The sequence below is a fragment of the Atractosteus spatula genome, chromosome 2, assembly GCF_055471065.1.
Source record: "Atractosteus spatula isolate fAtrSpa1 chromosome 2, fAtrSpa1.hap1, whole genome shotgun sequence".
In the NCBI taxonomy this organism is placed as follows: Eukaryota; Metazoa; Chordata; class Actinopteri; order Semionotiformes; family Lepisosteidae; genus Atractosteus; species Atractosteus spatula.
Genome location: NC_142707.1, coordinates 46,889,531 through 46,904,450, shown reverse-complemented (window position 1 = coordinate 46,904,450; position 14,920 = coordinate 46,889,531). Strand labels below are relative to the sequence as shown.

The 14,920-nt window shown below is 36.5% G+C and overlaps 1 protein-coding gene across 3 annotated transcripts in view; it reads right to left on the bottom strand.

Moving 5' to 3' along the window:
• klhl32 (kelch-like family member 32) overlaps positions 1-14,920 on the bottom strand; it is a 78,589-nt gene that overhangs the window by 62,391 nt on the left and 1,278 nt on the right. For 2 of the 3 annotated variants that reach the window (XM_088928651.1, XM_088928670.1), the window contains exons 2-3: positions 3,593-3,693; positions 425-605 (exon numbers count right to left, since the gene is read on the bottom strand). In XM_088928651.1, coding sequence (XP_088784777.1) covers positions 425-605; positions 3,593-3,615 — 204 coding nt within the window. In that variant the 5' untranslated portion in view covers positions 3,616-3,693. The remainder of the gene's footprint in view (positions 1-424; positions 606-3,592; positions 3,694-14,920) is intronic. The other variant, XM_088928660.1, reaches the window with a different exon arrangement.

Sequence of the window (14,920 nt, the reverse complement as noted above, 5' to 3'; positions counted from 1 at the left end):
CAGCTTCAGGATTCCTACCACAGGAATTAAAAATGTCTACTTCTGACAGCATACCTACTTCACGAGAAACTGTTTGATCCTAAAGAAGGCATATAAAAAACATGAGGGATAAAAACCTGAGTAAAAATACTCTTTAGCCCCTAGTGCCGACAAGAAACAGGTTCATGGAGGAAAGCCAAAAATCACTGAACAAGTTAAACAATGATAAAAAGAGAAGCAACCATGTTCTCGGGTTTACTAAGCTAGTTCTAGGTTAATAGTGATGTAGTAGTACAATATACAGCTATGTGATTGGAGACTGGTAAGAACTGATCACCACTGAGGTCCAAACAAAAGGTCTGATACTTCACTGACATAAAAATATATATATTTACTGTACCCCTATGTATCTCATCTGGAGAGTGAAGGAAGCCTGCAGACTTACTCTGAAATAGTCACTGCAGGCAGCGAGAACTGCCTTGTGGGCATGAAATTTCTGTTCCCCGGCAACCAAAGTGACATCACACAGTATTCCATCATTTCTCTGCTGGTTCAGGGCAGCGAGAACTGCATCCTGGTGAGACTTGGATAGACATAGCCTTTGACCTGTCAGCATCTCTTGAATGCTGGATGAAAAGAGAAAGAAAGAAAGGTTTACTTAAAGAGCATTTTAATAGGTGAAGCTAAAAGATGAAATAAGGAAGGTAGCAAAAATGTGTATCTCACTGACGACAGGTTGAAATACTATGTAACTCCCTGGCCTCTGTCTCTTATGTGTCCATCTTCCAGTATTTACAGACCACCTGGCTCAGACAACCCGCATGCCATATTAAGAACGAAGCTATTGAAATCTCCACACTACATGTATCACAGCTAAATCCTCCTGACTAAGGTGAAAAGAGAATGGGCATACTGAGGACTGAAACAGCAGTTTTGTCTGCTGCATTGGACATTCTTTCTAAACCCATTCATGCTGAATGAACAAATCCTTTCGTGGAAGACAATCTGCGTATAATACAAGTATTGAGAGAAAGTTGCATTTTTAAAATTTTGAGAATAATTATGAAGAATATAAGTATAAGGCCCTTAAATAAATTTATCTTTATACTGTAGCTATGTATAGACAGATGTCTTTTAATATATGGTCAAAATTGTTCATAATTTCCTATTTCATTATTACTTCAAATAATTACTCATAATTACTCCAATTATTACACACCAGGAGATTTCATGTTATATAAGATGCTGAGAAAATTATTGTCAACCACCAGTGTAATTATGGGAATTACAAAATTTTAGCACAAGAGAAAATATATCCTTTTCTTAGATAACCAGAAAGGTGTATTCTGTTTACCAATTCAATGTTTTTTTTAATTCAATTGTTTATGAATGAGAAAAAATAATAATCAAGAATCAGTATATATGAAATAATAAGTTCAGGTGGGCAGCTGCGTCAGCATGTGTAAGCTGCAAAGGAACAAGTAATAGGTTAATTCCATGCTTAAAAGAGAAGAAAGAAAATACGTTTCGGCCGTGGAGCCTTCTTAAGGTGTCGAACACCTAAAAAAGGACTGGGTTTGGTCAGCTCTATCCAATATAATGGTCAAAAGCTTTGTGAGTTTAATGCTCAACCATGCAGATAAGCGGAAATACATCATGCCACAATCCAAAGAGATATCATAGGACCGCTGAAAAAGAGTAAGTGATGGTCATCAGTCTGGAGAGACTTACAAAACCATTTATAAACATCTTGGTCTTCATCCATTCACTGTCAGAAACTCTACAAACAGAAAGGGAAAATAGTCAAGACCACAGTGACTCTATGCAGGGCTAGTTGTCCTGTCAATGTCATGAAGAGCAACCGAGAAAATAATTCAGGAAGTCATTAAGAAATATAGAATAACTTCTAATGATCTGCAAGCTTCTCTCTCAGCAGCCAGTGTCAGTGCCCGTGCCTCAATCATCAGGAAATGTCTGAAAGGAATGGATTTCATTGGAGGATAGCCAGAAAGAAATCATTACTCTCTAAAAAGGACATTCCTGCCTGTCTCAACCTCATCAACAAGCACCTGGATTATCCACAAGAACACTGGGAGAATGTTTTTTTCTGGACAGGTGCATCAAAAGTTGAACATTTTGGCCATAATGAGAAACACTGTATGGCAAAACCTAATCGCTGTCTTCCAACAGAAGAAAATCATCCTGAACATCAAGGTTTGGAGCTGCTCTGCCGCCTCAGGACCCAGATGGCTTGTCATCATCGACAGAACTATGAATTCAGTGTCGTATCAGCAAATTCTGAAGGAGAATGTCAGGCCATTTATTTGTCAACTTTAGCTGAGCCGAAAGTAGGTCATGCTGCAAAACAATAATCCTAAACATACGACCAGATCTACAAAAAAATGTCTGAAGAAATTTTGTATTTTGGACTGGCCAGGGCAATGTCTGGACATAATATATTTTGGAATGTTATGGCAGGAATGGATGTGAGCTGCTCATGCAAGGAAACCCTTAAAAAACACTCACATGAATTGATTCTGGAATTAATTAAGGAAAGAAAAATGGGTCAAAGTGTCTAAACAACAATGGGAGAGACAGTTACAGGAAATATCTAATTGAAAGCATTGCTGCTCAAACACGTACCACCGGTTCCTGAATCTAAGGATTCACATACCTAGATACATGAGGATGATTACTGTTGAACTGATTTAATACTGTATTTCAAATGCATTTTATGCCTTTGTTATCTAAAAACCTGTACATTTTAAACATAAAAGAACATGGACCAACCTAGGGGATTCACAAACTTTTTCTCTGCAAAGTATATTGTATACAGATATAAATCTTTTTTTCTTACCATTCAGTTTTACGTGAACTACAACAACGTAAAAGATATTCAAACTTTTAACAAATGTAAGATTAAAGATTTAAGCCAGTATTACATTCTGTTGGCTTACCCTGCCTGTTCAGAACCTGACACAACACAGATTTTTATATAATTAGTTTCCAAAAAATGAGATACAAGTCCCTTTGAAGTTACATGTTCTTTTTTAACACAGCTGCTTTTTTATTTTATGTGACATAATTGTCTCCAGGTCAGCTGAAATGCATTTTGTAGATGCTCATTCTGCAACATGGCCTGCATATTTCCATCTGAGCAGATTGTACTGTAAAACTGATCTAATCGCTCACAACACAAAGGTACTGCACAAAACAGCCATTGCACACAGGGGAACAAAGAGAAAAAATGTATTAACAGAATGATATAATAACAAAATTCTAACATTACATTGCATTCAAAACCACACCTTCAATTACACTATCTTATTACCGAAAACAAATATGATCAGCTTCAAACATAAGTAATCTGGAAAACAATAGATTCGCAGATAAATAACCAAAAAAGGCAAATAACTTACTGTTACCTCCTACATCTTATTATGTGAAGTGCAGCAAAACCTACAATGCATCTTTACCATTCAGGGTCACAGAAGGGAGATCTATTTGCAGCAAAACCTTCCACCTCCAATCTCACTGCCTGCTTGACTAATGGTTTAATTAGATACAAGATGAATGAGGATTACATCACTCATGCAGGTCCATGCTACAGTACCTAAGACAGATTTCAGACGGCATGTTCCTGTCTGATGTCAGCAGAGGAGGGATTCAGAATCCTTTTCGTGGACGACGTCCTTGCTTAGTGAGTATAGCAGCCTGTGAAAGAGATAGGTGAATAAATGAGCATTGTCGAAATCTCTTCATGAGAGAACAGTTACCCTTGTCTTATTGTATATACTGCAAGCTGTTTGTTCACCAAGATACTACTGTTTTCCTTAACCTTTACAGGCTTCTGGTTTTTTTAAATTCATTAATAAAGAGTATACATCTACGTTTAGTAATTTTTTTAGAAAGATTAATGCACAGGATATCTCGTTAATCATGTATAGCTTCCAGTTATTGTTCAGTCAGAATTAGCCCGGAACAGGATATCGAGCAGTATTGCAGAAGCTTATATTTATATTCTTTACAATATAACAGGTTTATTTTGTTCACACTGGCTTACTGAATTTACAACAAAGACAGTATGACTACGATCAATTACATCTGTAAATAGGTATGAGCTAGTGAATTTCAAATCACATTTCTCAAGGAGTCACCTATACCTTTGTCTAGAAAATAAAGGAATAAATATATTAATCCATCAAAAATCATTTTAAAATAAGTGTTGTAACTATAAATTGTGTCTACTACTCAGAGCTATTGGTGTGCATACTGAATTAACACTGTAATTATTTTAGAATTGAGATTGTTCTCAAGTACTATGTCAAACATTGCAAAAAACAATGCATCTCACTCAGTGGTACCCTAAAATAAGAAAACTATAAATGTTTCGTAAACATTATTTAATTCACTGACAAACACAAACAAATAGTGTCTTAGATGTTACAATTGCAAAAACGTTTCTTTGTATAATCTGAAATTTAAAAAACATGTTTTGGAAACTGAAAAGAATCACTTTCAGACATTCAGACATTTTGCAGTTGACTTCCCACAAGCAATTTGAGGATGAGTATTTAAGTTTTCCATTTGTTAGACTTTGTTTGGAACTAGAAACTTACTTAAATACTTTATTATTAAGACAGAAAATGTTTCACTGCAATATAAACCAGGGAGAACAGCTTATTGTAACACAGTGATACTCATGACCTTTCTATAAACAAATAGGATGATATTGAACAAAAATGTTTAACTGCATCCTAATAAACAGGTTCACAACAAAGATTTATTAATTTTGTTAGAGTATAAAAATGCAAAAATCATGAATACTTTAATGTACTGTAATTTCACACAATAACAACTGTGATGTAGGACTAGGCTTTAACTCTTTGAACTGTTTTTCACTGGTCACATTGCCAAGACTGAGAACACAGATGCACAACAGGGCAAAAGAAAATTCTTTAACCCTGTGATTAGATACACACTCAAGCCATTCCAACAGCACTGTTTCATTTATCTCAGCAAGGCCACTTTCATGGTGTTGTTTTCAGCACATAGTAGAGGGGTTATGCAACCTAGAAGTCTTAAATTCTTTGTCTGTTTCCCTACGGGTTAATTAGTATCATAAAAGGCAGGCTAGATACTAGACCACACCAGCTAAATAAACAACAGTGGGTGCTCTGCAGATATCAGGCATCCTTAAATATTAACAATGTTGTTCAAACAACAACATGAATATTCAGTAGTCAGCATCGTATCAAAACCCTGGAAATCCACATATTGTACATCCAGCCTTGTTCTTACTCTTGCGATTGGATATATTTGATTCATTCTGACATTTGTATTTTGAAAATTGTATGTGATCCTTAAAATTAAATCTTAAAGTCTTACTTCAAATGGGAATTACAAAGTGCTATACGATGTTAATTCACTGTATAATTTATGGGATCTGTAGAGTAAAATCTACACTGTACAACTGCTAGAACATCTGGTTGTATTTTCCCTATTTTTTTCTTACAAGAGGTTTACCACTGCACTCAGTTTTAATCTGTTTAAAACTTATACATCAACCTCCATAAAATTACAAAGAATACCCTTCACAAACAATAAACTTCACAAGTTCCTTGCACTCAGGCTTATGGTTGACTATGGCTTCTGAAAACATTTTTTTAGTTTATTTTTAGAGAAATTAAATGTATATTTATATTTACCGAGAAAATTTGATTAAAGATCCCTTGGTATTATTAAACCTGGTGTCCTGGTTATATTTCATTCTGGGCTATAACAGTTTGACCTACTGTATTTAAATTTCAGTGGGTTAAGTTATTTCTCTTTACCACCTAGTTTGCTGTGCAGTTTGGTTTCTTGTGCAGAATGGCTGCCATATGTCACCCAGGTGGAAGTTGGTTACTTCAGCTGTAGGTGAAGTGGGTCACCTTGTACAGTATACTGTATGTATCCTTTAGGATGGTAAGTGTACAAATGTAAGGTGTTATTCTAATATTATCCATCCATTTTCTAACTGCTTTTTCCAATTCAGAGTTGAAGGGACGCTGGAGCCAATTCCGGCAAGTAAGGGACAACTGGGAAAGGTACATCCTGGATGGGACGTCCGTCCACCGCAGGGCACAGACACTCACACCAGGGCCAGTTTTCCCAGGAGCCAATTAACCTACTAGTATGTCTTTGGACTATAAGAGGAAACTAGAGGTGTAATATTATTACAATGCAAAATGCATCTAATATGTACTGTACTTGTAGTCAAAACATTTATAATTGCACAATTGCATAATCCTTAGCAAGCAACACATTATGTGGTTTGTTCACCATCATGGTGGCAGATGTGATTCCAAATTGAACAATCCTGACTCCCCAGACACGTCATTTATATATACAGAAGGAATATTCTCGCCCTACCTTGGCCACAATTCCTCAGGACTTATCACCACTAGGACACATTTGACACATGCTTGGCAGACATCATTGATGGCCAAAACAGAAAGCACAGATCACAACTCTCTCAAAGGAACAGCATGGCATTCCTAACAGAAGCTGCATGAAGTCATTCAAGCCATGAATCACTGCTGCCTTTCTAACTGTGGACTAACCCATTACTGATGTGATGTGAAAAATGTCTCCCCACAGGAATCCTGTGTTACTCGTGTCACTGGTACTGTACTTGTATATGTTTTAAGGCTTCAAAATACTATTTGTAATGAAGTCTACAACAAGTTAATGAGGTGGAAATATCTTTCCTCATTCTATTGACTACGAAAAGGAAGAAAATAGTAGTCAGTGCGGCACTCTCACCAAGTAAAGCTGTTTTCTGCAAAATCATTGGTGCTTTGTGCCATATGAACAGTAAATAAAAAAGAACATTAGTTTTCTTGTGCACGCATTCTTTTGTTCCTCTGAAAGTGAAAAATAGCATCAGGACCCGATTATTATTGGTCTTAAGTATTTAATATCCCTGGAAAACACCGAAGGGTTAAACTTCAGCCTGATACATGTTATTAGTTTCTTCATTAGACAATTCCTGAACAAATTATTCAACACACTTCCTTTTCATTCCCTAAAATTTATTATTATATTTTAAATATAGTTTAAACTAACCATTTCTCTTTACTTTCCTTTTGGCTTGTGTATTTCTAAATGAGCATCTTCATATTTATGACTCACACTTGCAACTTTTGAATTTCATTTGTTTCCGTTTGTTCCTGTTACATGAAAATATTTTACTTTCTTCATTTTTTTTCCTTAATATCCCATTACAACATTTGCAACACTGTTTCTGAGACCAATTTTCTTAATTTTCTCCATATCTGTATCAAAATTCTCTATTAGTTTTACTTCATTTTACTTAAACCCGATTTTGTTCTGTAAGGGACTGCTCTTCTAATGTGTAAGATGAGCTATAGACTGTCCTTGTAGAAGTCATTACTTTCTTAAAACTAGTATGCTCTGTGTCCAGCCAAATTACTGTAGCTGGTAGCTGAGTTACAACTTTAGTGAGGTAGCCTATGCCCCAATGTGGCACTAGCTCTAGTGTCTACAACTCTACTGAGCTATAAAAAAGGGACAGACTTTGAAATTTGAAAGGTTCAAACACCTCATAAAAGGGAAATATCCACTTTACTACAAACAGATCTACAAAGATGTTCTATACCAGATTAAATAAGTCATTGTGCTTTCTGAAATAGCTCTTAATGTTTATCCTGTTTTATGAAATCACAGCACTCTGTGTAGGATGTTTCAGAGGATTATGATTTTGTATCTTGTCAGATTCTATGCATTAAGGAGCTCATCTAGTTTTTCAGCAGTTGTTTTCCAAAACAATGTTTTATAACATTGGAAATCTATATCCTTAAGTAATTAAAAAGGTGACAATATTAAAACTCTTGATGTTTAAGTGTGCCTGTCCACAGTGTCAGAAAACAGAAACAGCATTTTAATGAAATCTCACTAGTGCACTGTACAATTTTATTACCCATTGTTTTATTTTTGTAACCATCTTAATAATGTGATTTGATTTTATATCTCTTTAATTGGACACATTGTCCTTCTCATAAGTTACTTTCTCATCTTCAAGTTCATATCCTATTTTGTATTTATGGTTTATGGTTTTGCTAACTGCATGTAATACTCTGCACTTGTGTATATTAAGTCATCTCCCAGGTGTTTGCCTAACCCAGTCTTCAGGTTTATCTTAATCTTTTTGAATTTCATTTCATCCTTCTACCATGTTTAGTAATCCTCCTATTTTGATATTGTGTGTGAACTAGTTTCCAAACTATACCAGAATCTAGATCACTGATCTCACATCGACATTTCATACGGGATAAATCTAAAAAGAAAGAAATCAATAACAAATGACAGTACAAGATGTGGCAGTGTTCACAAGTACATGCAATATGTCACTAAGCAAAGATTTAATCATATAACTGAAAAATCCACTCAAATACAGTGAATATTAAGGTCAATAGTTTCAGCCAACTCTGTATATTTTTTACCATATTTTTGTCTTTGTTTTTTTCCATTTTTTGTTGGCATTCAACTTCTTTAACCCTTAAAAAACATTCAGTTGAAAATTAAACTTTTCATTAAAAATATTCAACTAAAAACGTGCATACATCACTTGTAATTAAAAGAAATGGACATCATTGAAATATGGTGAATACTTTTTCAAGACAATGTACTGTACTTACAGACCTTAATTTGTTCCCACTTTCTTTTTTTCAGTAGGTGTTGAAGGTTTCCACAGGAGATGCAGTTCACAGAAAGCCTGATATTTATAAAAACAGTATATAGGGCCAAGGACTGAACTTTGAGAGGTTACCTCTCAGCAACTGTCAAATATTACACACTGTATAAGTTTTTATAAAAGATAAGAGATCACTTTATTGGCCATATGCAATTTCTCGTATTTGGAATTTGTCTTTTCGCATACCCCAACTTGCTCTCCATGAGACACACAGACAGGGAGAGAAGCCTGGGGTTAGAGCACAGGGTCAGCCATTGTACAGCGCCCCTGGAGCAGCTTGGGTTAAGGGCCTTGCTCAGGGGCCCAACAGAGTAGGATTCCCCTGCTGTCCACAGGATACAAACTGGCAACCTTCTAGCCACAGGCACAGATCCTTAGACACAGAGCCACCGCACCGCCCCAAAGTCTCCTGGTCATCCACAATTCAGGGCTGGCTCTATGGTCACCCCCCAGTGTTGCCTAGTCCCCCGCCGGCGAACAGTACCCCGGGCCTCGCTCCCTCACTGCGAGTAGGGTGGGGCATCCCCCACTCCCGTGGGTCACCAGGAGCGAGCGGGGCGTCTGGGCCACCACCGGACCTCGCTAGGTCGGAAAGCACAACAAAAGATTGGATCGAGGGCTGACTTTCAATAGATTCCAGCGAGGTGGCTGTCTCACGACTGTTTTGTATCTCTCTGGGTGCTCTGGTTTCTTCCCAGCCCCAAAGACAAGCTAGTTAGTTTCATTAGTGTCCCTCTGTGCATGATGTGCAGTATGTATGTGACTTGTGATGGACTGGTGTCCTGTCCAGAACACAGTCCCGTCTTGTACCCTATATTTCCAGGATGGATTCTGTGTTACCCATTGCTCCTACTATACTTAGTACCACCATCCACGGTCTTCTCAGTGTATTGTATATGTGTTTTATCCTGTGTATTTTTTATTTATTGTTGTTGTCATTCTGTACAGCGCTTTGAGAAGCCATCTTTAAAGGTGCTATATAAAATAAAGTTTATTATTATTTTTATTATTATTATTATTATTATTATTATTACCATGACCTTTACCGAAAACAAGCAGATTTCTGATGATGAACGGATGAATGGATGGTTAGTATGTGGCAAATACATCATTTCTTTTTATGTTGCTGTGTAACTCTGTAGCATAGACTTTATCACCTTCAGAAGGTGCTGTGGGAGACACTGAATTATGATGATGTCACAGTATTTAGAAGATTTTTACATTGTAATTGTTGCCCTTTTGTTGGGAGTTACCTTCCCAAACCAAACTTTTCTCACTGTACAACTGGATAAATCTTTGTTTTGTCCAATGGGGAGGTTTAACCTTCTGTGATTTTATTATTGACCTGACCCACCCTGTGGAAATCTGTAACTTTCTGCCTGAGACATTTTGCAGTTCACTGACTTTACTGATGATGATATTGACTACATCGCTTCTCTATGCAGCCTCCTTTCACAGCAAGCAGATGTCAAGGTGACACCCCAAAATGTCTAAAATCTTCCAGAAGTTTTAAGAAACTCCCAAATGACCACAAAACTGCACAGTAGTACATTTACAGCATTTATTTTCAACATTTTTAAGACATGAATAAATGTTAAAATCATGTGTTTAATGCAAATTTGTTAAAAATTAATCATCAAAAGTTTTGTGCTCTCAGGATTGCTACGATACACCTTCTCTGAAGAAGCATCTTGATTTCATTTCAACTTCATGTAGCAGTTTTCATCACTGCCAAGAATCCTCCTAATCTTAATCTGAATCTCAGTCTGCTTGATTTATAGTTGCTTATACAGATTGTTTCCTTTTCTATACCCTTTCTTAGAACATTAAAACATAAATCAAATCAGAAAATCATAACCCTATGCTGAATTTTCTTAGAATTCAAAGTCTGAATTGCATTATCTCAAGGTAGTTAACTTAAATATGATTTCCTGATTCTTTACGACAGAGCATTCATGTGACACCACGTGCACTGTTTATCGAAGGGAGAAAGCATTATCAACCCACTTTGGTAAGGGAGATAAAAATACAGACATCTATTTGGTCATGCAACACCAGTACTACATACATGTCAGTTTTTCAGAAAAGATCTTGGACATCTTGAACTGCAAAACTACAGTACATTCATCCCAGCTATAGCATACTGTACTGTATGCCAGTTTTGTTGAAATTTTAAGAGAAAATGACTTCAAAATGTTGGAAAAAAACACAATTACAAGGCATAACAAGTATATTTTAAGTGAACAAGTAATAAGTTTATTCCACGCTGAAAAAAGAAGAAAGAAAACACAACGTTTCAGCCATGGAGCCTTCTGTCTTCTCTTTTCAGCATGGAATAAACCTATTACTTGTTCCTTTGCAGCCTACGCATGCTAACGCAGCTACACACCTGAACATATTTTAAGTGAGACTGGGAAGCTACATGTGTGAGCTGCTGAGGAATAATAAAGGTTATCTATTTGCAATTTCTACAGTTAACTGTGCTCCTTTTAAAATACAGAAGTATTGAGCAACATCACAAGAAACACCAAAGGTCCAGAAGAACACAATGTGAATTTCTAGCAAACAGTCTTTGATTCTACAGGATAGAACAACCTCCCTTCTGTCATGCCTCTTTATAGTAATGTTAAACTGAAAATGAAATGTTTCATAATTACCTTCTGCAACTTGGATTTCCTGCACTATTCAGTGGAATAAATTACTTTCAGACATGATTCTCATATCTTGTCTTCTCTGTCCATATGACAAATAATTTTAAGGTTCAGCAGTATTCAGAATGAAAAGGAAGTCTTAATCAGAAGCAAAGCTGATTTTATGGTACGAGGAGTAAGGTATTACTCCACATTTTTGTTCAAGTGTTGATCAAAGTGTTTTTGTATAAAAGAGCTGGGGGCATTTCTGAACTGAATCGAAATGTGGAGGTCAGTTCCAATATGGTGAAGTGTGAAATCTGTAATGAAATGGAATTCAGAACACTCTCAAAAGTCTTGAATTGGTTATTGAACTGCCCTTGATTTGGTTCACAACTATCAATTCCACTTCAATTCACTAAACAACTCACATTTTCCACTAAACTGTTGCTTTAATAAATCTGAGGAATAACCATAAGAGTCCAATGTTCAAAATTATAAGGGGCCCTTGTCTTTAACATATCTTCACAGTAACAAAGCCTTTCTCATCCCCATTACCTTCATTAACAGTGTGGAACATTAAAGAACTGGTAAGAATTAGAAAGTGAGCGACAAGTGTAAGGCCAAGAGGAACAGAAAGAATTGTCCCTCTGTGCAAGGTACTTACAGTATCTCCAGATTACAAGCAGACAGGCAGGTGTGCTGCAGCCAGGGCCCAGCTCGTAGTGGAAACTAAGAATTCTTATGGGTGGGTGGACATGACTGATGACACATCAGTCTCCCGCCTCAACAACAGGCATACCTGTAGTTCTCAGCTCTGCTGATATGCGTGAGGGGGGATTCCTGCCTACTGCGCAGAGTTGGTCTCGGCAGATGCTACCTCTCAAGTAAAGCAGGAGAGCCCTGAGAGGGAGGAGGATGGTGGAGGTGGTGCATTTCAAATGGGTGGCACCGTGAAGTGCAGGAGGAGTGATGACTCTAATCTCGGCTCTTTTCCACAGCCGATTCTTTGAAGAGTGTGTGATTTGTTTAGGGAAAAGAGAGAACACTCTTTTACGTCTCCTTACCTTGGATGTTTTTACAAGCATGAGGTTCTTTTTTTTTTTCTATGGGTGATTCTGATTTTATATTTACCACTGTTAATGTTAGAGGCCTGCAGAATATAACTAAATGTATTTTTGTTCCTTTATACATAAAACGTTTCTCTTTGTTCTCTTTGTTTTTAAAATGACAAGTTTACAATTGAATGGACCAGTAATGGTCTTTATGCAGGGGAGTTCAATCTTAAGAAGTAGCATTATTGTTGGGAAACAAGAAGACTGCAGTATAGGCAGTGCAGAGAGGGGTAATTTTTATAGATCTTGATTATTTATACAGTATACTGTATATGTACATGTAACCCTTCTCCTGGACAGGTGGGATTCAGGCATTGGGATTCATCTACACTGACAAATAGGCAGGATGAATTAGGAGAGGATTTAAATATAGATCTTGAGTGGTGGGGATTATGGTTTATGAAAGTAAAAGGAAAGAGCAAGACTTTTAGTCCAGGTTTACTAAAGGAAGAAAACACGGGAAAGTGAAGAAACTCCGACTTCAGGAGATGTATATTTAACTACCCCTGCATTGACTATTAGAAGTGAACTGCAGTAATGCTAGGAGGATAAGATTTGTGTTTTCAATTAAGCATACTTTTTCAATTAAGAGCAAAGCTCACAGATAAATGATACCATCTGTTTATTCAGGTGCAGAGGAAGTAATGTTTTTTATGGATAAGAAGAAAGGATGGTGAGGTGGTTAGTGATGAGCAGGGTATGTTGGACATTTTCTCAATTTTGCAAGCAAGATTGTGTTAAGCCGTTTAAGTCAATATACTGACAATATACAAAGGCAATATATGTCTTATCTCAGCAATGTTTTAAACAGGTATTGAGGATTCTTTGAAGTTTTAGATGAAATAGCCAAGGGAAATCGAACATGCTAAATATGTTTCATAAGGTTTACTCATTGTCAACTTTAGTCATAGTAAAGAAAAAATGTTACAACTTACAAGCACCTGTCATATTTTGAATTTTACATTGTTATCTTGCCAAGCAAAGTTAACCTCCAATACCTTGTGAAAAAAAGTTTTAATCATTTAATGATTGACAAAAATCTGCATGTTGTTAAGTTGTTCTGTTCAGTATTATTTCTAGTTCTTTGGTTCCAATAAAACAACAAAACAACATCATTTTCATTACTTTATTTTCTATACAACTCAATATGCTTTACTAATCATGAAATCAAACTATGACAGAGTCTCCATATATAAACATGAAAAATAGTTTGTGGTATACCGCGGTTTTACCTCTACATTTTCCAGAGGCAGTACCCAACCCTAATCAGCACCACTGCTCTCCAAACAAAATATCCCCAAGAGTCAAGACCTTGGTTTAATGTCTCTTCCAGAACAGCCCATTCAGCCAACTTTGTGTTCTACATTCTTAATTTAAAGGCTTTGGTGCAATCCCAAAGTGAACAGTTGCTGCCATTATACATGTGACGGATACACCTTTGGCTGCAATGGTCGAAGCTCTGCACAAAGTAGGTTAATGACATAGGCCCTGCTGTGCAATCACATGAACTTCCTCAGTAGAAACAGCCTAGATTATACCACATACAGAAGGCTGTCCACAAAAGCAAGGCTTTTACAGCACATAAAATACACTTTTCAAAAATCATATGCATTCAGACAAAGGTAACATGATAATGTTCTAAAAATGGCAGCAGGAAACATTTTGATTATTGGTTTTAACAATTTCAAAGCTATGAAATTGCAAACTCCATCGCATACAGTAGTTGCAAAAACAATGCCAGGCTTGATTTTTGTAGCCTGAAAACATGTACAGTACATAAGCATGTCTGTTCTGTTGATACCTTGAAAATAGATTTTATATATAGATTTGGAAAACAATAGATTGAAAGCTCTAGTCAAGTTAAAATAGAAACTGCCCACAACAATTCCATGTAACAAATATCAGAATTCAAGCATCATGTACAACAGAAATTACTACAGTATCTACTGTATGAACACAGCATACCGTACCTGTTTCTACAACTGGAATGTGCCAAGAGCTGTGGTCTTTGACCTTTGGTATCATTTAATTTGATTTTTAAGAGGCAGTCACTGTACCAGCCTGCAGTATGTTTAGTGTCATCAGACAGCAGACTGCTGTCAACCCATGTTTGCTTACTCTAAGTATTCGAGGGAACTAGAACAACAACACAAACAAACGCTGACAGACTGCCTTCTTTCAACAGATTCTGAAAGAAAAGTACTGGGAACAAAAAATAATAAGGTAGCAAACCAGCCCAAAAAAACAGCATACTGTATGTTAAATCATTTACAACTATGGTAGTTCAAAATGTACAGCTGCACAAGATCAATCATCTGCTAATAATCTAATGAACTGTTTCCTACAGTGGAAACACCAGCTGACTGAAAACCTGAACCAAAGAGAAACTACTGTATGACACTCTCTTTGCAAAAACAGATTTAGGGTGTAACATCTGG